Raw genomic sequence first — 22,836 nt, 5'->3', positions numbered from 1 at the left:
TGTCTAACAGTGGCATTGGCCTTCCTGCACGCCTTGTAAATGTCCCCCCAACTGCACCTCTTCCTTGGGCCACACCATGCGATGTGGCGTCCATTCCAAATCCAATTTCCTGCCAGTTCCAACCCAGATTTTGCAGCACTAGTTCTGCTTGATCTTTTCCCAACTGACTTGGTTATTTTCAGAGTTTCTTGCTCTTTACACATATTTCCAATCCTTTCTATTCTGCATCACACACAACTATTTTGTATTCTGCTTCTGTGGATCTGATTCTGCACCCCATGGTTTTTGCTGCCTCTGTGCGATGCATCTTGTTTCCTTGGATGATCTGTGCTTTTTGACAGTTAATGTGTATTTCCTAGAACATTACCTCTGGGGATTATTTGAGGCTGAAAGTGGATTTGCATTTCCTTTTTCCAGGCACCCAGGAGAGCCAAAAATCCCCGTATTCTACTTCAGACTCTTAGCTCCAGGTTTTTCGAACCAAAGGAAGTGTAATTTCAGGCTGGAACCTTCTTAGGTGTCAAATCAGAGTTGCACATCGTATTACTGGTGCAGTACAAAGTACCACACACTCCATGGCTGGAACAACAATTTGTTGTCTCATAGTTCTGGAGGCCCAAAGTCCAAGATATGAGTGTTGGCAGGGTTGGTTCCTTCTGGAGGCTCTAGGGGAGAATCTGTTCCATGCCTCTCCCTTAGTGCCTGGTGGTTGCTGGCAATCTTTGATGTTCCTTAGCTTGTAGATATGTCATCCCAATCTCTGTCTCCATCTTCACACAGTGTTCTCTCTGTGTGCAGGTCTCTCTCTGTGTCCAAGTTTCCCCTTTCTACAAGGACCCCGGTAAGACTGGATTAGGGTCCGCCCTAATGACCTCATCTTAAATTGATTACATCTGTAAAGACCCTATTTCCAAATACGATCACATTTACAGGTATTGAGAGTTAAGAGTTTCAAGATGGGGGGTGGGGCACAATGCAATCTGTAACACGTGCTTTCAGGTTAGTTCTCTTTCCACCCACTGTCAATAAGGAAGGAGACCACTACTACTTCTGCTGCCCTCCTCCCCCAACTTTGCCTAGTTCACAAGACAGGAGGAAAGAGAGAAAGCAAAAAATTAGAAATAAACAGAAGTAAGATAAATAGCCAGACAACCTTGGCACCACCACCCGGCCCTAGGAGTTAAAAAAAAGTAATAATAATAATATCAACCCCTAACCTAAACTACTTGTGTTATCCGTAAATTCCAGACATTGTATGAAAAAGCATTGCAAAACTTTGTTCTGTTCGCTGATGCATGCAGGCCCCAGTCACGTTTCCCATGCTTGTTCGATTTATCACGACCTTTTCACGTGGACCCCTTAGAGCTATAAGCCTTTAAAAAGGCCAAGAATTTCTTTTTCAGGGAGCTCGGCTCTTAAGACGCAAGTCTGCTGATGCTCCCGGCTGAATAAACCTCTTCCTTCTTTAATTCGGTGTCTGAGGAGTTTTGTCTGCGGCTCGTCCTGCTACATCAAGGTACAAGAAAGAGAATTTCCTGTGCTACCTCAAGGTACAAGAGAATTTCCTTTGCAATCCCTTGGTGGTGGTGGTGGCAGCAGTGTGTCTATGGAGGTGGGTATTTCTACTCTTCCTGATGTTGGGGGTGAGGCCTGTTGGGGTCCCGGCTTTAAAGAGGGGCTTGCCTTGGGTGGGCCCTGGGTTTTGTCTCGCTCGCACGCCCAGCCAGGTGATAAAGATTGGCCCTTAAGCTCACCCAGTTGGGCAAACACCCATAAGGAGGAAGCCAGCCCCCCCGTCTGGATTCCTGCCTTTACTTCGGCATGTGTTTTTCTTTATCACCAGCTCATTGATGGAATTACAAATATGTTCCCAGTGTTTTTGTTGTCTTATCAGAAGGGTTGATCAGGATATGTAACCTACTGCACAAGACAGAATAATGGCCCCCCTGAAAGATATCCATGTTCCAGACTACGTCACAGTCTGGAACCTGTCAATGTGTTAGCTTTCACTGCAAAAGAGACTTTGCAGATGTGATCCAGGGAGATTGTCCTGGATCATCTGGGTGAATCTAATCATATGAGTCCTGAAAAGTGGAGACCCCTTCCCAGCTGTAACCCGAGGGAGACAGATGTGACTTTGGAAGAGGGGCCAGAGAGATGCCACTATGCTGGCTTTGAAGATGGAGCAGGGCGCCATGATTCAACAGATGCAGCAGCTTCTAGAAGCCGGAAAAGGGAAGGCAATGGTTTCCCCCTGGGGCCTCCAGGAAGGAACCTAACTCTGCTGACACCTCCATTTCAGCCCAGCGAGACCTAGGCTGGGCTTCTATGACCTACAGAACCATGAGATAATAAATGTGTTGTGTTAAGCCCCCACGTGTGTAATTTGTGACACAGTGATAGAAAAATGAATGCACACACTGCTGGAGGCAGAAGGCAAGCCTCTGGAGACAACACGCATTGCTCCTTCCCTGGCCGGAAACTGTATTACTATTTTTTAATCTTCCTCACCCTTCCTTTCTCTCATCTTCATCCAACTTTAATTCATTATCTTTCTTAGTGTTTGTATTTGTGCCGTGAAGTCTACTTATGCCTCCATCACTCTATTTTCCAGGTAAAAGTCAAGAAATATCATTGTCTAATCATTCTAACATTTCCCAGAGTAGACAAAGATGTTTGACAAAGCCTTCACTTTTAAGGAACGCAAAAAACTTAGAAATCTCTTTTGTTTGATTAAAACAAATAAAAAAAAGACTTGTTCCCAGAGATGCCGCTTCCACACTCTGCCCCAGTCCTTGGGGCAGCTTTCCAGTCATCCAGCCGGAGTTTGCCCCTGGTCATTGTTCTAACAAGTGCTCCCCTGAGTAACAGCCCCTGAGTCTTTTTTTTTTTTTTTTTTTTTTTGAGATGGGGTCTCACTCTGTCGCCCAGGCTGGAGTGCAGTGGTGCAATCTCAGCTCACTGCAACCTCCACCTCCCGGGTTCAATCGATTCTCCTGCCTCAGCCTCGGAGTAGCTGGGATTACAGGCGCCCACCACCATGCCCGGCTAATTTTTGTATTTTTAGTAGAGAAGGGGTTTTGCCATGTTGGCCACTCTGGTCTCGAACTCCTGACCTGAAGTGATTCACCTGCCTCGGCCTCCCAAAGTGCTGGGATTACAGGCGTGAGCCACCCTGCCGGGCCGCCCCTGAGTCTTTACATGTGGCAATGCCTTACTTGCTGCCTGACAAATGAGCAACTATTTGAGCATCAAACTCTTGGGTCTGTCTTACCATGAAGACCTTGTGTGAACTGTTCATTGCCTTCTAGCGTTACTGGGGTAATGTCGAGTGTTACTGGAGTAATGTCTAAAGCAAACCTGATTGGTTTTTTTTTTCTCTTAAGAGACTTGTTCTTTCTGCTTGGATGCCCAGTGGATTACTTTTTATCTTTGAACTCCAAGGTTAACCATTCCTGGTTCATTTGGCGTGGGGTATGGTGTGCCTTTTTATTCTGTTTCTGTAAACTTTAAAAAATATTTTAAAACATTTATCCTTCTCCGTGATTTTGGCTTTGTTTTCCAGACACTCTCAACTATCCATGTGTGTCAGTCTCCTCTGCACAACGGGAATTCTCTGAGATGCTTAACTTTATGCAGGGTGCCCAGTGCTGGCTTCTGGCCTCGGGGGATCTGCAACTGTGGCTCCCAATGCCAGGAGAGTGTTGGAACCGGTCCCAGGCCCAGAGGGGCCAAGACCCGGAGACTGCCCCGGGGTTAGCTCCCAATATCTCCTCGGGCTTCGATTTCTCTTTTTCTGGAATGGGCCCTTCTTTCCAGCTCAGCTATGCCTTCTGCATGTTTTTTTTTCAAGGATTTCTGTGTTGGCAGTGGAGGAAGAGAGGCCTCCATGTTAGCTCAGCCTGATATGCCACTAGAAACTGGCTGAGACCTTGTTGGTCTTGTTCAACGTTGAATCTCAGGTAAGGAATCAATACAAATTGATTGGATAAATGAGAAAGTTAAGCACAAGCACAAAATTCGTATTTTTTGCAACACTTAATAGATAAAAGAAAACACCTAGGCTGGGTGCGACGGCTCACATCTATAATCTCGGTTTTTTGGGAGGCCAAGGTGGGAAAATCATTTGAGGCCAGGAGTTCACGACCAGCCTGGGTGAAGTAGCAAGACCCCATCTCTACAAAAAATAAAAAAAAAAATTAGCTGGGCAGGGTAGCATGTGCCTGTAGTCTCAACTACTTGGGAGGCTAAGGCGGGAGGATTGCTTGAGTCCAGGACCGTGAGGCTGCAGTGAGCTAGGACTGGGCCACTGCACTCCAGCCTGGGTGACAGAGTGAGACCTTATCTCTTAAAAAAAAGAAAGAAAAGAAAACATCCGAAGTGGGTCAAGTAGGGATTGTATGAGTCCCGTAGAAAATTGCAACACATTCAGGGAAAGAGGGGGAGAGGGACAAGCAGGGGGAGTGAGAAAAGGAGCAGAAAGAAAAACAATCCAGAGCTTCCTCAATTCTCCCCCCATCCCTCCGCACTCCCAGCATATCAGCTTCCCCGGCGGCGGCTTTTCCGTTTGGTTTCTTCCCGGGCATCAAAAAGGCACAGAGTGGGCCCTCGCTAGGACTGTGGAGTGAGTGGAAGTGATTCTTGCTGCAAAGCCATCGTGGAGAACTTGCTGCAAATGTGACTCTGAGAAGGACTCTGAAGAGGTGACACGAGGTCCTGAGGGTGGGCCCTAATCCAAGAGGACGGGGTCCCCATGAGAAGAGGGAGGGACCTCTGAGAGGAGCATGCAGAGGCCTCAGGAGGAACCAACGCCCTCCCTTACGGCATCTCCAACTTCCAGCCTCAGAACCGTAAGAAAGGAGATTTCAGAGTTGAGGCAGCCGGGTCTGGGGCCTGAGCCAACCAGGACAGGGCGAGGGCAGGGACGGAACAAGGGGAGGAACAGAACGAGGGGAGGGGCGGAGCGAGGGGGAGGGACGGAGCGGGGCAGGGACGGAACACTGGGAGGAATGGAGCTAGGGGAGGGACTGAGCTAGGGGAGGGGTGGAGCGAGGGGAGGGATGGAGGGAGGGCAGGGACAGAGGGAGGGCAAGGACGGAGGAAGGGGAGGGATGTGCTCGCCCAGAGCCCCCATGCCTGGTAGAAGAAAACACTCAGTAAATGGGAGCTATTTTATTTTGTCTCAGAACGCAAGGCCCCATCACTGCTCCCTGATTCAGCCTTCTGATCACCAGCCTGGGACACCCACTCCACGGTCAGCTGTCCAGGGGTCGCCCTGCACCCACACCTGCCTGCCACCCCCAGGGGGCCAGGAGCAGCAGGGAGGGCTGCGTGAGGAGGGTGGGGCCGGCCCTGGGAAGGGGTCCCTCCTGGGGACTCGGCTGACGTACCAGTGAATGGGGGCGAGGGTGGGTCAGATGGGCATGGTCCAGCCTGCACATCCGGGAGAAGGCTTGGCCCAAGGGAGAGGTTCCCGGGCTTGGAAGCTCCTGGAGAAGTGGGCATTTTCACTCTGCCCATCGGGTTTGCCTCCCAGCAGCCTCAGTGGGGCGAAGGCTGGCCAGGGTCCAGTCTGCAGGAAGGGTGGGAGACCCACGGGCTGGCCTGAGAGGCAGAAAGTCATCGCTTAGGAGCTGGGTGCTGCCCAAACAGAAACGTGGACTCTGGCATCAGACCGAGCTGTGCAAGGGCCACGTGTGACCTTGGATGAGTCACTTCACATATCTCAGCCTCAGTTTCCACTTCTAGAAAATGGGCTGTTTCCTGACCAGGCACTGGCCAGAGCTGTAAGGGGATCTCTGTTCTCTCTCATGACCCTGTGGCAGGAGCTCCAGCAGCCACCGTGGACCACGAGGCAGCCACAAGGAGGGAAGGGCATGCTGAGGACGGGAGATCAGGGAGGAGGAGCCTCTGAGGACGAGGGATCAGGAAGGAGGAGCTTCTGAGGACGAGGGATCAGGAAGGAGGAGCCTCTGAGGACGAGGGATCAGGAAGGAGGAGCCTCTGAGGACGAAGGATCGGGAAGGAGGAGCCTCTGAGGACGAGGGATCGGGAAGGAGGAGCCTCTGAGGACGGGGGATCGGGAAGGAGGAGCCTCTGAGGACGGGAGATTGGGAAGGAGGAGCCTCTGAGGATGGGGAATCAGGAAAGAGGAGCCCCCCTGAGACCAGGGGGTCAGGGAGGGGGGAGCCAGGGTTCCTGATGGCTCTGGGACCAGGGCAAGGCAAAGGAGCTGCTGCCTCTGGACGGTCCTCCATGAGGGGAAGGAGAAATAAATCTCTCATTTTCTATTTTGGTTTTCTCGATCATGCACCACAGAACCCACCAAAATGGAGAGGTTTTTTTTTTTCTTCTGTTTTGTTTTGTTTTTTTAGATTCAGGGTCTTGCTCTGTTGTCCAGGCTGGAGTACAGTGGTGCAATCAGAGCTCACTGCAGCCTCGACCTCCTGGACTCAAGCGACCCTCCCACCTCACCCTCCCGAGAAGCTGGGACCACAGATCTGCACCACCATATGCCCAACTATTAAAAAAAAATGTTGTAGAGACAGGGTCTCGCCATGTTGCCCAGGCTGGTCTCAACTTCCTGGGCTCAAGCCATCCTCCCACCTCAGCCTCCTACCTCAGCCTCCCAAAGTGCTAGAATGACAGGTGTGTGCCACTGCACTGAGGCTATTTTTATCTTCAATATACATGTAAAGAAACAGGGGCTCAAGAGGTACCCAAGTGATGGGGCAGGAATTAGAATCCCATTTGTATGCCCGATGCCACCTGGAGAATTCCAGGGCACCGCATGGGAAACCCAGGGTGCTGTGCCAGCCGGGAGGTGGCCATGGCACCATTACCTCCGTATCTCTCAGACCCTGCTGAGGTTGGGCCACCCTGAGATCCAAGCACCCCAGTCAGACAGACCCTGCTGGACTTAGGCGGAAGAATCCAGCCATTCCCTCCTCCCCTGGCACGAAAGGCTGACCACTCCTGCAGAAAAGAACTCAGGTTTATTTGCAAGTAAAAACCATGGTCTGAAAAAAACCCATTGGCAAATGTACAGTTTGTGTCCATTTGGGGTTGCCGCCAGCTGGGGGGGCCCCCAGATCCCTGACCCGCGTGCATCGGGCTCCCACATGTTCACAGCTAATCTCAGGCCCCTGCAGTTTAGCCCCCTGCAGGGGACACCCCGTCTCCTGCTGAAAACCATCGGACTCCCAGGCTGCACCCAGCCCTCCAACCCTCCTGCCTTAGTGCAGTACAAAAACCAAACCAAACACAAATCTCAAAACAAACAAACACAAAACAAAAAAATTCACAAAAACCAGGGTTCTAAATTATTTTTTCTCAGTGTCCTTCATGATCATGATGACTTATTTGTCAACAAACTAAAATATACATCATTTTCTTGCTATTATAAAATCTCTTATTATTCACAGATATATAATGGGAGATTTGGATGAAATAATTACAAACTTTTTTCCCCTTAAAAAACAAACAAGCCAAACAAAACACAAACAAAACAAAAACCCCAAAACCAAAACACAAGACCTTTCTGACGACAGTAAACACAGGGGCTGCTGGCTTCCTCCCCGCCATCCTCTGCGCCTGCTGGGCCGCAGGACGCAAAGTGCTGGGTGTACCCCGACACGGAGGCCCCAGGGTGCCCTCTCCAAGGCTGACTCTTCGCTTCCCCTGCCCTGCCTCCACCTCCCCTCATTTCCCAAGCCTTTGTCGGGGACCCCTCTCTCCCCCTGCCGCTCCCCAACCCCATGACTCCTCCTGCCTCTTCCCTACACCCCAGAGGCATACAGCCCAGAGGCCACAAGGCCAACCTCAGAAGGAGCCCCTAGGTCCCCAGCGCCACCCACAGCAGGGACCAGCTTCCCCCACACCCAACCTGGGCCGGGCACCTCCCACAGGCTGTGCAGCTGGCCAGAGGGAGAAGGGGCTACAAGAAGCCCAGGTCTCAACAGAGGCTTTGGCAAGGAGCTGGGAGGGAGACACTGTTACCAGGTCTCACGCAACATCAGGGTAGAGAAACCAGGGTCTGGCTAACCCAGCCAGAGGTCGAAGGCCAGGAGTCGTGGCTGGGGGAGGTAATGGGGTAGAGCCACCCCCAAGAGCACTTATTTTGAGTCGCCCGAGGCCCAGTTTGTAGGCTGCAGGGGCCCTTGGAAGGAAGCCCTGCCAGGGGCTGGAACCAACCTCTCGTGCCAAGGCTGGGCAGACCCTCAGGGACCACCCTGCAGGAGAGCAGAGGGGCCTCCTGGAGAGGGACCTGGCAGGGATCTAGAGAGGGGAAATCCCTGTTTTCTTCCCTGCCCATTTCAGGGTTTTTACAAAAGATGTACTGACCTGGCAGCGGGGCCAGGCAGACACCTTCCCAGGACTCCAGAAAGGGCCTCTCAGAGTGAGGGCAGGAAACAGTACCGCTGACCGGGCAGCAGGGTTGGAATTTCATCATTCCAAAGGCCCCTCCCAAGAGAGGCGCCTGCCGTGTGGGGTCTGGGTGTGCCCCTGGCAAGGAGGGGAGTCGGGGAGTGGGGAAGTCTGGGGAACCAGAGTGGCTGCAGAGGGCGACCTCAGTGCTCTCTCCTCCTGCGCCCTAGCACAGTGGGGCAAGTGGGCCCACAGCGAACAGCCTGGCTCTGGTCCCGTCTGCCTCCCGAGGCCTGACACCTCCCCCTGGGAGCAGCAGGAAAAGACAGGCAACGCTGAGTCCAAGGGCTGAGCAGAGGGTCTGGGGGCAGGTCCCATCCGATGTCCCTAGCCCTTCCTGGGACAGCATCTGCTGTTCAAACCTAGGCTCCTGAAGGCCATCTCAGTTGGACGGGGGCAGGCGATGGGCTTCTGGCCTCAGCCGCTACCCAGAGCCTGGCTCGCAGCGCTGTCGGTGCCCCCTCCTCTGCGCTCTGGGTGGGGCTAGCCCAGGTTTCCTCTATGTACAATAGCATACCCAGTGATGGGTCGCCGAGGGCAGGCTGACAGTGAAACGGTTCGAGTTTAGGATTCTCAACACCCTCCCTATCCCTGTGGGCAGTGGAAGACTGGGAGGTTGGTATTTCCCCTCTGAGTCACAGAGGAGCTAGAGACAGACTTCAGGGCTGGAGTGACTCTCCCAAGAGAATCTGCGAGTCTTGTCCACGTTCCTGCCGTCACTGGATACCCTCCTCTTCTACGTACGTTGAAGGAAACCAGCCAATCTGAAAAAGATGGCAAGATCGTGTCTGTGTGTGTGTGTGTGTGTAAGCAGGTGTGTGCATGTCTGTGTTGGGGTGAGGGCAAGTAGCGGCTCATGAAGATGGGAGGCCCTTTGGAAGTCCAGAGTTCTCAGAAGGACCTGGTGGAACCATTGCCTGGGAGTAAGAGCAACCCAGAAAAACACCACCCTTGGCCAGTTTAAAATGATCTGCCCACCCTCCAGCTGCCAGTCAGAAAAAAAATAAACCCTCCTGAGGAAAAGAACATCACCCAGAACAACAACAGCTTTTTCTTAATACACAAGCTTGGCATTCAGTCAGGACCAAATGACAAAAACCAATAGAAAAAGCAGACAGTAGAAATCAACCCACAGGTATTGAGGTCATCTGTCAGGGGAGATTAATAACTCTAATTCATACGTTTAAGAAGACGGATGAAAAGGCAGACAATTTTACCAGAGAACCTAAATCGGAAATCAAATAGAAATCCTAGAACTGAAACATACGATGAATGAAATGAAGAATCCAATAGAGGGATTTAGACAAAGCAGAAGAGAAGACAAACTGTAAGACAGGTCACCAGAAAGTGACTAGATAGAAAACCAGAGAGAAAAAAGGATGAAAAACACATAAAATTGTGGAAATAATATGAGGCCATGGTAAAAAGTTCTAACATCCTTGTGAATGAAGTCCTACAAGGAGAAAAGAGAGAAAATGAAACAGACACACAGTCTGCAGATACTACGCTGGCTGAGAAATTTCCAAAAGTGATGGACATCAAGCCACAGGTTCAAAAAAATCTCTGCAAATCCTAAGCAGAATAAATAAAAAGAAAATCACACCTAGGCACATTATAGTAAAATGAACTCAAAACTTCAAATGAACTTCAAAATGAACTCAAAACAACTCCTCACAAAAAGGAATTACGTCTCCTTGGAAAAATGACTGATTCCTGGGGAACAATGAATGAGTACAGGAGAAAAGAAAGTTTTCCTTACAGTAGAATGCCAACTAATATCTATAGAGAGTCAAAAAATCACTATTTTTCAGCCATAATAGAAATAATAGAATAGATAAAATTCATCAAGGGAAGATAAAACTAGTACATGAAAGTTTGAAGAGAAACAGGATATTTACCTAACCTCAAAGTATTACCCTGCAAATTACTTGCTAATTACAGTCAACAGTAACTTCACAGTAGAAGAACATAGCAAATATAATCTTAAACACATGATCAAAGTTAATGTCACAAATAATGAGACAAACTGGCATAATTCATGTCCTAACAGGACACTACGGCACTGAGAAAGTGCCAACGTCCCCATTGTGGTGTTCCCAATGGAACCTCAATCTAATCATGAAGAAACATCAGACAAACCTAAATTGAGAGATATCCTATAAAAATAGCTGGCTCAAACTCTTCAAAAATGTAAAAGTCATGTAAGGCAGAGAAAGGCTGAGGAATATTCCAGATTAAAGAGAGTTAAGGATCACAGCAAGTCAATGCAATTCATGATCCTGGATTGGATCCAGGACCAGGAGAGAAGAGCTAGAGAAGACATGATTGGGATGACTGGTAAGATTTGCATATGGACAGTGGATTAGATAATTGTATTCTATCAAAGGGGAATGTCCTTGGTCTTAGGAAATACTTAGGGGTAAAGAAATATGATTTCTGCAATTTACTCTCAAGTGAGTTAGAGAGAAATAGACAAACACACACACACACAGTGCAAATGATAAAGCAAATGGGGCAAAACATTCACAATTGGTAAATCTGGGCAGGTTACTGACACTTTTAAGTTGAAATTTTGAAATTGTACGTTTGAAATTTTGTTTCAAAATTATGTTACAAACATTTTACAATGTGAATATTTAAAAAGAAAGTGAAATAAGGATGGTTTTAGATTCAAAAGAAACTGAGAATTCATTAATAGCAGATATGCTTTAAAAATATGAAAGAGAAGGGATGTCAGGCAGCAGGAAATGGTGTTGGGTGGAAATACAATAATGCAGGAGGAAATGGGGAGCCCTGGGAAAGGTAAACACGGGGTAAATCTAAATAAGCACAACAGCCTAAAACAAAAACAATGTCAAATGGTATTTCTAGTTCTAGATCCCTGAGGAATTCCCACACTGTCTTCCACAATGGTTGAACTAGTTTACAGTTTACAGTGTACAGTTTACAGTTACACAACAGTGTAAAAGTGTTCCTATTTCTCCACATCCTCTCCAATGTATGTTTATTGCGGCACTACTCACAATAGCAAAGACTTGGAACCAACCCAAATGTCCAACAATGATAGACTGGATTAAGAAAATGTGGCACATGTACACCATGGAATACTATGCAGCCATAAAAAATGATGAGTTCATGTCCTTTGTAGGGACATGGATGAAGCTGGAAACCATCATTCTCAGCAAACTATCGCAAGGACAAAAAACCAAACACCGCATGTTCTCTCTCATAGGTGGGAACTGAACAATGAGAACACTTGGACACAGGAAGGGGAACATCACACACCGGGGCCTGTTGTCGGTGGAGGGGGAGGGGGAGGGATAGCATTAGGAGATATACCTAATGTAAATTAGGTTAGTTAATGGGTGCAGCACACCAACATGGCACATGTATACATATGTAACAAACCTGCATGTTGTGCACATGTACCCTAGAACTTAAAGTATAAAATATATATATACATATATATACATATATATATATACATATATACACACATATATACATATATACACACATATATACACATATATACACATATATATACACATATATACACACACATATATATACATATATATACACACATATATACATATATATACACATATATATACATATATACATGCATATATATATATAAAAAACCCAAAAACAAAAAAACAAAAACAATGTCTTCTAAGGTTTGAATATATATAGAATTAAGATACATGAGGACACTTGCACAAAAGTTGGGAGGAAAATGGATGCAATCAAAAGTCGCAAGGTCCTTCCTTGCATTGCCTGGGAAATAGTAAAAAAGTACTCATTTAAGGTAACCTCTAGTCTAAGGTTACCACTTAAGAAAAAAAGCGTGTAACTAACAAACCAATGTAGGGCAGGGGAAGTAGAATTAAAAATATATTGATTAATTCAAAAGTAGGCAGGAAAGAAGAAAAAAGGAGTAGATGTGACAACTAGAAAATAAAGTTAGATAATTTAAACCCAAACAGCTCAGTAATTACATTAAATGTAAATGGGCTATATATGCCTATTAAAAGCCAAAGACTGTCAGACCAGACTGGCTTCCCCAACTATTTATAAGAAATCCATTTTAAATATAAGGAAATAGAAAAGTGTAAGTAGTATGAGAGAAAATGATATGCCACACAAAGCAGTAATCCCAAGAAAGCTGGTGTCACAAAAGCAGATCAAGGAGACTACAGCAAGAATAAATGCCAGAGAAAAGAAGAGACGTTTCATAATGGTAACAGGGTCAAATTGACAGGAATTATCCAGTAATACTCAAACTAGTTGTTCTAAAACTTAATGCTGTATAGAAAATACCTGGATCTGGGAAAGGGCCCAGGTATGCGCTTATTAAATTACAGCTTCAGGCACTTTTAATGCCAATCACACAAGGACCACTTTGAGAACCAGTGGTCCCAGCCCCCTAGGTGGGCTACCTAAGCCTCAGTAGCCTTGACACTTCTACAGGGCAGTTGGGTAAAAAATGGATCAGACTTGAGGGCCTCCAAAGGGCAGACTGATAGGTGAAGGCAGAGCTGCTCCAGCCACTGGACAATGGAAGGGTCAGCACTGGGAGCCAAGGTTAACTGGCCCTCTGAAGCCCCATGTACCTGCCCTGTGCAGCTTGCAGCTCACAGAGAAAGCTGGGCATTTTCTAATTGGTGGCACAGGGAGCTCTGGTGCTTGTATGGATAGGTACTGAGAGACATGGGTCAAAGCTAGAGGTCCAGATGGGGTGTTGGGATGAAGAGGCCACGGACATATGCAGAATCTTAGGGTGGCCAGGGCACTCTTAGGCCTACCTGGCACTTGGGAAAGTGTGAAGGGATTGGGGACACACTGTGTCCCTACTGCCTCACCAGGGCATAGATGGGGCCTTAGAAAATGGCAGCAGGAGCCCAGCAAGGACACCGTGTCCTCCTCAGTCCTGTGACCTCCCTTCCTGCAAACAGAGCTTGGGGACTTGCAAGTAATTTGGCGAGTGCAGCTACGAGGGCAGCCCAGAATAAAAATGGAACAGGGTCGGGGGGTTCCTAGGAGCCTGGATCCACATCAGACCTCTGTAGCCGATTTCTGGCTGTGTGACCTTGGGTTCATGGTAAACATCTGGAGCCTCGGTTTCCCCCTGTGAATGCCAACCTTCTGGGCTGCTGTGAGGATGAGGGAGATTGCAGAGGGCGTCTGGGACAGGGCCTGGGGTGTGGACATAGGTGTGGTGCCAGTCTGCCTGAGCCCGACCAGGTAGGGGCTGCAGCGAGCCCAGCCCCGCACCCTCAGGGTGGGGCCACTCACCCGTCCATTGGTCTCGCCCTTCCACCAGCCCTGGTCTCCGCCGATGCGGCTATAGATCCTCACCACGTCACCCTCCCGCAGCGAAAGCTCCCTCATGTCTCGGGCGGCAAAGTTGTATCTGGCCACAGCCGTGCCGATGACGCGGGGCGTGAACACTGTTGAGGGAGATGGGCAGCGTCACACAGCTGCAGGAGGAGCCCAACCAGTGATCCAGGAGGCCCTTGGGCCAAGCCGGGTCTCTCCCCTCGTGCCCAGAACCCTGCTCTGTACCCAGAGAGGAAGAATGTCAAGCAGAAAGGCTCTGGAGGGACACACTGGCCTCCAATCCCAGGGCCCCTTGCCCTCTGGGTCTGGGGACACAGCACATCCAAGTCCCTGCAATGAGGATGTTCTTAGGGTCAAGAGCAGGTGCCCAGGCTTTGACCATCATCATTCCAGTGGTCCCCCAGTTCCAGAGCCCAAATCCAACCAGAAACCCAGTGGAACCAGCTTGGCCCAGATGCAGAATCCTGATAGACAGGTGACAATGACCATGGCTGAGGGCGAAACACACACAGCTGCTGGGAAGGGACTTTGACTCTGGCAGCCGAAAGCCATGAGGTCAGGGCTGACTGAAAACCCCTCCTCCCTGCACCCAAGTCCCACAGCTCCTCCTTGTGGCCACCTGCTTTCTGCTACCAGAGGCAAAGCTCTTGATGAACAAGGAGGAATGACAGTGGACGGGGCTGGGGAAGTGGCCATCAGGGTGGGCGTGTCCACAGGGGGTGGGTGGTGACAATGGCGGGGCCAAGCCTGATGTGTCCTCAGGTGCCCGCAGCAGCCTCTGCCCGGCCTCCCCAACCCCTTTCTCCCCTCCACCCAGTGCCAGACTGCGGACAACTGTGGCCACGTCAGGCAGGGCTGTGGGGCCAGTGGGCAGCTCCGTGCTGGGTCTCCCAAGGCAGCTGCCACAGGCCCGGTCCCCCCACGCCCTGGGGAGCAGCGGTACCTGACCAGAAGGGAGCGGAGGGGCCCTGAGAAGCAAAGCTGAGGCCCTGAGGACTGAGAAAAGAAAAGTTGTAGGAAGCACAGGAAGCTGCAAAGAGGCGAGAGAGAACGTGAGGCGGGCAGCAGGGCATCCACGCGCAGTCACGGTGGGCACAGCTACAGGCCGGGGGGCATGGGGTGGGGCAGGCTCTTTGGCAGGAGAGGCCCTACAGGGGGGCAAAGGAGGCAGGGGGCAGCACGGGTTGTCAAGCCCCACCCAGGCACAGGCGCCACTCGGCCACACCTGAGCTACCCTGGAGCCACTCTCTGCACCCGTGTCCTCAAGAGCAAATTGGGACCACCTCCTCTCATGCCCTCGCCTGGCACATAGCAGGTGCTCACTAAGGCCAGCTGTTCCTCTCCTGTCCAGCTCGGCCTGTGTGAGACCCATGGCCCTGCAGGTCCCTGCAGGCTGGAGGACGTGGGGTGACTCTGGAGAGAGTCCTGAGCGGGAAGCCGCATGCTCGGGGCCTGCCCCTGCCCCTGCCCCTGATTCCATGTGGCCTTCCCTGTTCTGAGCTGTGGAGTCCAACCTGCGAACAGGCTGCCTCTCACAGAGGAGGCCCAGGGGCTGGGCACAGGGAGGGATCTGGGAACAGGTGGGCCTGCCCTTTTCTCTCCCACCAGTGACAGCTCCATGCGCCGGGGTCTCTGCCTGGACCTGGCCCCTCCAACCCCCACTGGTCTCTGGGTGAAGGAGCCAAGACACAGAGTAGCAACTCTGAGCAGGTGCAGAGTCCCCGCCTGTCACATGGCCCAGGAGATGCCACACGATAGCATCTGCGATGCCTGGGGGAGGGGCCGGGGCTGTGTTTCCCGGGGTGGGACTCCTGGCCTGGGTCTGTGAGGGCAGGATCTGAGCCCTGGGAAGTGGGCCAGGGCAGACCCCTCCGAGGAGTGCTGGTGTGCCGGCTGGGCCGGGGCGTTACCTGGGGACCGGCTGGAGGCCCTGGAGGCCGAACGTTCCCGGGACTTGTAGGGGTACTTGAGTGTGGTGTCCAGCTGCTTGAAGCTCTCCTTCAGTGAGTGGCACTGGTAGTACTCCACCAACTCCTGCAGGGCGTACACACTCACTGACAGCTGCTGCCACCTCCAGGAAGTCCTCCCCCAGTGACCTGGCCTCTCTCTCCCACCTCCTGGTTCATGTTGGGGAGACTAGCTTCCTGGACTCCTCAGAACTCCCCACATCCCGCCAGCCCATGGTGGGTGGTCAGTACCTCGAAGGTACCAGCAACTCCCCCAAATGTTTCTAGAAAAAATAATCTGCAAAAGATGCCAAGACTGACCAGCACGGACGCTGACTGCAACAGCCTTTATAAAGGAAAGAATGGAAACACTCTGTACCCAGCACTTGGGGTAAGCTTCTAGAAATAACAGGATCTCCAAGTGACAGACAGCCATGCGGCCATCAGCCAGGGAAAGATTCATTAATGGTGAATGTTTGTGGCCTTGAAAAGTCGCCTAAAAATCAGCTGGGGCATTGCCAGCATTATTATTTATATAATAGAAACCAGACCCAAGCTGTGTGTAGAGAGGTCCTGAGGACTCACTGAGATGCCAACGTTGGTTCCGCTTTTGTTCTTTTTGGAGGTGGGGATGGGATTATGGATTTTTTTTTTTTTTTGAGACGGAGTCTTACTCTGTCACCCAGGCTGGAGTGCAAAGGTGCAATCTCGGCTCACTGCAATCTCCGCCTCCTGGGTACAAACAATTCTCATGCCTCAGCCTCCCAAGTAGCGGGGACTACAGGCGTGTGCCACCATGCCCGGCTAATTTTTGTATTTTTTGTAGACATGGGGTTTTGCCATGTTGGCCAGGCTGGTCTCGAACTCCTGACCTCAAGTGATTCACCCACCTCGGCCTCCCAGAGTGCTGGGATTACAGGCATGAGCCACTACGCTCAGCCCGAGATTATGGATTTCTGCTTGACCTTGTGCTTTTCTGTGGCCATAGCGGGGAAGCTAAGACCTTGGGGGCTCTAATCAGGAGTTCTCAATATATACAACTTTTGTAATTAAGAAAAGAAAATGTAGGCATAACTTTAAAATCATTTCAAGGACTATGCCTCTAACTGCATTCTGGCTGGGACAGAGGGTGGGGGTGAGTCGGAGAAGAAGCTGTTTGAAGCCATACATGTGTAATGGGGCTACCTGGCCAGGCCCCAGCTGGAAGCCCCACTGGGCGTCAGTTTCTGCTCTCGCAGGAGGATGGGCATGAGAGGAATCTGGGGCTGCTGGTGGCCTGGGCTGCCCCCACCCCACCCCTGCACTGTTTACCAGGGTCAACCACCTTGCTCAGGCTTTGGGGGTCAGAAGTCCCAATTCAGGAGGCTGGGACATAGCTCTAGCTGTCCTAGTGCCTTAAAAACCAATTCCCTAAATCTTTGCCACACTGGGAAGAATCAATCCTCACAGGAAACATGGCCACTCGCTCAGGGCCGGGAGGAAGCACCTGTCCCCTGTGGCTGGGGTGGGAGCCGGCCGGAGCCAGAAGTCACCTACCAGGAGGCTGTCGAATTTCTTGGCCTCTGTGATGTGGATCCAGTTGTCCTTCTCCACCACCTTGATGTGCTTCACCTCGTCATTGAACCTGAGCAAACACACGGCCCCGGCGGTCACCGCGTGAGGGCCACACAGCCCCAGCGGTCACCGCGTGAGGGCCACACGGTCCCGGCGGTCACCGCGTGAGGGCCACATGGCCCCGGCAGTCACTGCTTGAGGGTCACATGGCCCCAGCGGTCACCACATGAGGGCCACACGGCCCCAGCCCCCTTGGCAGCCAGGCTCATTCTGTGTTTGCTGCAGCAAAGCCCCTCGTCCCTGGCCCCCAGGGCCACTCCCTGTCAGCCCTGTCCTACCCCAGCCCTTCGGGCCACCAGCCCCAGACAGCTCCTGCCACCTGCCTGCCTGCCCTCCTTGCTCGTTTGGGGCCCGGAACCCCTGGCTGCTCAGCTCCCCGCCTCTCCTGGCCTCTAGCCCTGCTGAGACCTCCTGTCCTGGGCTTCTGCTCATTTGCTTTTCGGCACCAGGAGCCTCTCCTCCTCCCTGTGGAGCAGCCGGGCCCAGCCCTGACATCTCCTGACACCCTTCCCTGCATGTCCACTTGGCCGGCCAGGCCTCGGACCTGCTCCTCAGAGGTGCCGAGCGCAAGCCTGTCTGGGCCTCGGCACCGGCTGCTGCCCCTGCCAGACACTAACCTCCTTCTGTCCTCAAGGCCCCCTTATGTCCTCAGGTCTCAATTCAAATGTGACCTTACAGAGGAGCCCCCATATCCCTCCCCTGAATGCCACCCACCCCCTTGCCAGACACAGACATCACAAGAAAACTACAGCCCAATGTCCCTAATGACTATGGATGCAGAAATCCTTAGCAAGCAGCTGGCAAACCAAATCTCTCTCCCATACAGTCAGGCGGTGTTTAAGCAGGGAGACCTGTCCTGAGAGATGCAGGCAGGTGCTTCCATCACTGTACGAACGCCACGGAGTGCATTTATATAAGTCTGGATGGCACTGCCTACCGCACACCCCACACCTAGGCTGGACAGCAGAGCCTACTGCACACCCCACACGTAGGCTGGACGGCAGAGCCTACCACACACCCTATACCTAAGCTGAATGGTGGAGCCTCCTGCACGCCCCACAACTAGGCTGGATGGCAGAGCCTACTGCACACCCTATACCTAGGCTGGACGGCAGAGCCTACTGCACACCCCACACCTAGGCTGGATGGCAGAGCCTACTGCACACCCCATACCTAGGCTGGACGGCAGAGCCTACTGCACACCCCACATCTAGGCTGGATGGCAGAGCCTACCGCACACCCCATACCTAAGCTGAATGGTGGAGCCTACTGCACGCCCCACAACTAGGCTGGATGGCAGAGCCTACTGCACACCCCATACCTAGGCTGGACGGCAGAGCCTACTGCACACCCGACACCTAGGCTGGATGGCAGAGCCTACTGCACACCCCACACCTAGGCTGGACGGCAGAGCCTACTGCACACCCCACACCTAGGCTGGACGGCAGAGCCTACTGCTCCCGGGCTACAGACCTACTGAATACTGTAGGCAGTTGTAACATGAGGTCAGCCTAGAAAAGGTATGGTAAAAACACAGTAGAAAAGATAAAAAACAGGACAGCTGTATGGGGCGCTTATCATGACTGGAGCTTGCAGGACTGGAAGTTGCTCTGGGTGAGCTGCAGAGTGGTGAGTGAATGTGAAGGCCTAGGACATTGCTGTGCACCACTGTAGACTTTATCAACGCTGGACACTGAGGCTACACTACATTTATTTTTAAAACATTCTTTCTTCAATCGTAAATTAACTTTATAAACTTCTTAATTTTTGTTAACTTTTTGAAGCTTGGGTAATAATACTTAGCTTAAAACACAAACATATCACACAGCTGTACAAAAATATTTTATTTATTTGTATCCTTATTCTATAAGCTTTCCTCTGTTTTTTTTTCTTTGTTGTTGTTGTTTTTACTCCTATGACAACAATGCCTTCTTCTAGAATGTCTCCTGAAGGACGTGCCTGAGGCTGTTTTACAATTAAGTATTTTTTTGCTGAGTAGAAGGAGTATGCTCTAAAATAAAAAGCACTGTATAGTGAATCCACAAACCAGTAACACATTCATGTATTACGATGATCACATACTATGTATGTGCAGAATTGTTTGTCCTATGCTTCTATATGACTGGCAGCACTGTAGGTTTGTTTACACCAGCATAACCACACTCACATGAGTAATGGGCTGCGCTATGATGTCACCAGGCCATGGGAACATTTCAGCTCCATTATAATCTTACGGGACCACCACCACATATGGGGTCCCTCACAGACTGGAATGTCATTATGTGGCCGATGACTGTATTTATCTACATAAACCAGACACATAGCAAGGACTCCACACCACAACCCAGTGGGACATTCCAGGAATGCAAGGTTGGTTTAACATCTGGAAATCAGCTAATGTAATAAACAGTCATTAAACAAATGGTGGCCTGGCTGCCTGGTCCTCTGTGAGGCCTTCGTACAGCACCCATCTTGTTTCTCCCTGGATTTAATGTGCACCATGAGTGTGTGCGCCCTACCCCCAGCTCCCGGTCGGCAAGGCCCATCTTAGCCTCCTGCAGGCCAGGCACACAGAAGGCTTTCTGAGAATTTCTTTCAGGTGGGCAATGTCCCACAAGCTCAGTGCTTGGTGGGCTCCAGCCCATCAGGGTCTGTCTCTTGAAGAGTTAACTGCAGCCCCACAAGGAGGCGGCTCCCAGGGAGAGGGCATAGGGCAGGAGGATGCCCAGACTGTGCCAAAGCCGCAAGGCAGCAGTAGTCACAGGAGACACCCTCCTAGGCCCCTGGCTGCCTCAGAGCAGCACGACAGGTCCTCTCTCTCAACCTGTGGGGCTGCTGGGAAATCCCTGAGCTCACACAGCATCTCACCCACCCGCTTGTACCTGAGCTTATCTGGTTCCCATGACCCAGAAATGTCCAACCCAGCCCACAGGGCAGCCAGGAGTGATGTAAGCATGGACCATCTGTGCATGCCAGGGGTTCAGGCCCTGCCCAGCACACCTGTAGAGACCCTCTGACCCCTCAGCACCGCTTTCATCTCAATAATGTCCTCACTTGGCAACAGATGACATGTCCAGCCCAACCCCACGAGCTCAGGACGTGGAGAGGATGGTGCTCTCCACTTCAGAACGGCACTGGGGGATGGGTCTCCTCGAGCCCATAGCCGCCACTTACTTGATGCTTATTGCAAAGCGCTCAGCCTCGGCAGGCCGCTCCCTGATCAGGTAGGTCCCGCTGGCGTGGGACTTGAGCAGGTTGTCCGTCTGCTGCCTCTCCATGTTACCTGCAAACCTACAGGAGGGGGCCAGGAGGAAACGAGAGCCGCAGTGAGGACAGTGTCTGAGGGGTGCCCAGCCCTCCGTGCGTGGCAGGCCACATGAAGTACTCTGCAGTCCTCATCTGAGAGCTCATCTCCTAATGAACCCAAGAGAACAGGCTGGGTCCCTATGAGCGGGGCACCACTGTGGATGGGGTCTGGCATCTGGCCCTTCCTACGGTGGGATACAGTGAGGCTCAGGACAGATCTTGAGAGGGGTTAAATAGAGGGGTGACTGTGGCCGCCAGCCAGTCCCACATGCTGTCTTCTGCTCTACAGACCCCAAGGGCCTGCCAGAGGAGTTCAGCGTATTCAGTAGATCCAATTTCTTTCCTAAAACATATTTTCACTATTTCAAAAGCAGTAAAGGCATAACTGCTTATGTGGATTTTTTTGGTAACACATTGGAGATTGCCAACATCCATGTCAGTTGAATTTTGAACAGATTTTGAAATGAAGCTCTTCCTGCCACCTGTACTGCAATGAAGCCCACCCTGAGAGGGCAAGGCAAGCTCTCTCCCAAAATCTGCTGCCACACTGTCAGGACAATTGGGACTTCTGTGATTTCAAACAGCCTCACTGTTCCCACCAAGCAACTGTATTGTCAGTAAGTGGATTACACCTGTGACCTCAAATATACCACTTTTATATAGTGCAGATAAAATTCAAAAAGGGTTTAATTCCCTGAAATATCTGAGCCAGTTGAGCTGTTTTAGAGAGGGTTAACAGCTGCCTACAGGAGAAGGACTCCCCCAGGCTCCTGGAGAGTTATAGGCCAGGAGGGAGAAGGCATTTGGGAGCCACTGGGCTCAGTGCCCTGGAGATGGCAACAGGCAGCCTGGGGCCTCCACCCTGCTGGGCCGCTCACAGGTACCACCCAGACCCGGCGGGCATGCCCCCATAACAAAGAGGCCACCAGATGCCCATGTCTGCAGCCCACGATCCACTCACCAGGGGTATGCAGTGTAGTCGATCTCCCGGGATGGCGGCCGGCTGATGGGCGGCTGGTGGCAGAGCACAAGAGTGTTAACGGCCCCCCAGGGCCACTCACAGAGCAGGGCTCAGAGGGGGTCATTGTCAGTGACCTAACCCCCAGGCCCAGCATTGGCTGCCCTGGACGGGACTGTCTGTGGACTTAGCCCCAGCGCCCCTGGCCTGGGAGGTGCCCAAGGGTCGTGGCCAGGACAACCTCATCTCTGAGTAGATGCCCCGTGGGTCTGATGGAACAGATGTCGGCATAGCCACCAGCTAACACTGACTTGATCCCCTGGGACAGCAAGGACCGAAGGTGCGGGAAGTTTTCAGCCAGTGGATGTGAGCACACCCACAGCCAAGCTCCCTGCTCCAGAGGTCTGGAAACCCCGGGGTGGGGGTCTGGTGGTGGCCACACTGAGGCAGGTGCTGCCGCTCCAGTGAGCAGGTAGGGCTCCCTCCCTGGCTACAGCCCCCCACCCTGGCCTCACTGGGCCACAGGCTGGGCACAGCCTCAGAGACTACCTCTTCCCTCGCACCCTATTCACCATGCAGATGGGGAAACTGAGGCCTGGGGAAGGGAAGGAACCTGCCCCAGGCCACCTAGTGAGTTTGTGACCCTTGTCCTCCCCTGCCGCCTGGTCCCCTTGGTCACGCAAAGTGCCCTAAGTGCTGAGCACCTGCCCTTTCAGCAGAGGTAGCACACAGGCAGACGGGACTGGGGCTGGGGTGGGGGGCACCGGGGCTGCCGCAGTGGGGTTGGGAACCCACCCCTGCACCTTCAGAGGTTCCACGCTCTCACTCTGAGCTGTCCTTTCGGGGTGGAGGTGGGGTAACTCATTTACTCAAGGCTGCCTGCTGCCTTTCATCACAGAGCCGAGAATTCGCTCCATATCCCTCAGATGAAAGAAATACCATATTGCCTCTGTTTTAAATAGCATAAAGTCTAGCTTTGAATCCTTATGTTTGAGGGGAGCCTTTTTTTCCCTCTAAGGCTGCGCAATAGTCCAAGAGATCTTATAGAGTCCCCGAAATCTGGTGAAAGGCAGCTGGCTGGTCTTCACCCCATTACAGCTGCTGCAGAAATGCCTGTTTTGGTGTTTCTAAAACCACAACGAAACGACACCCGATCGGCTGAGCCCTTTAAACAGAGGAGAGCGTGCTGCCCCACAGCCCCCCACCCATCTTCTCTCTGGGCTCCAGCTCCAGGAAGCA

General features: G+C 51.6%; 1 protein-coding gene across 5 annotated transcripts in view; it reads right to left on the bottom strand.

Moving 5' to 3' along the window:
* Positions 1-6,976: 6,976 nt before the first annotated feature.
* Positions 6,977-22,836, bottom strand: part of VAV2 (vav guanine nucleotide exchange factor 2) — a 231,830-nt gene continuing 215,970 nt past the window's right edge. For 3 of the 5 annotated variants that reach the window (XM_034929430.3, XM_055117496.2, XM_034929433.3), the window contains 7 exons: positions 21,601-21,653; positions 20,508-20,624; positions 17,256-17,343; positions 15,684-15,807; positions 14,717-14,803; positions 13,729-13,883; positions 6,977-9,191 (listed from right to left, as the gene is read on the bottom strand). In XM_034929430.3, coding sequence (XP_034785321.1) covers positions 9,144-9,191; positions 13,729-13,883; positions 14,717-14,803; positions 15,684-15,807; positions 17,256-17,343; positions 20,508-20,624; positions 21,601-21,653 — 672 coding nt within the window. In that variant the 3' untranslated portion in view covers positions 6,977-9,143. The remainder of the gene's footprint in view (positions 9,192-13,728; positions 13,884-14,716; positions 14,804-15,683; positions 15,808-17,255; positions 17,344-20,507; positions 20,625-21,600; positions 21,654-22,836) is intronic. The other 2 variants (XM_055117497.2, XM_034929435.3) reach the window with 1 other exon arrangement.

This window comes from Pan paniscus, chromosome 11 (genome assembly GCF_029289425.2).
Source record: "Pan paniscus chromosome 11, NHGRI_mPanPan1-v2.0_pri, whole genome shotgun sequence".
In the NCBI taxonomy this organism is placed as follows: domain Eukaryota; kingdom Metazoa; phylum Chordata; class Mammalia; order Primates; family Hominidae; genus Pan; species Pan paniscus.
The sequence above is the reverse complement of the archived record's forward strand: the minus strand, read 5'-3'. Positions and strand labels throughout refer to the sequence as shown.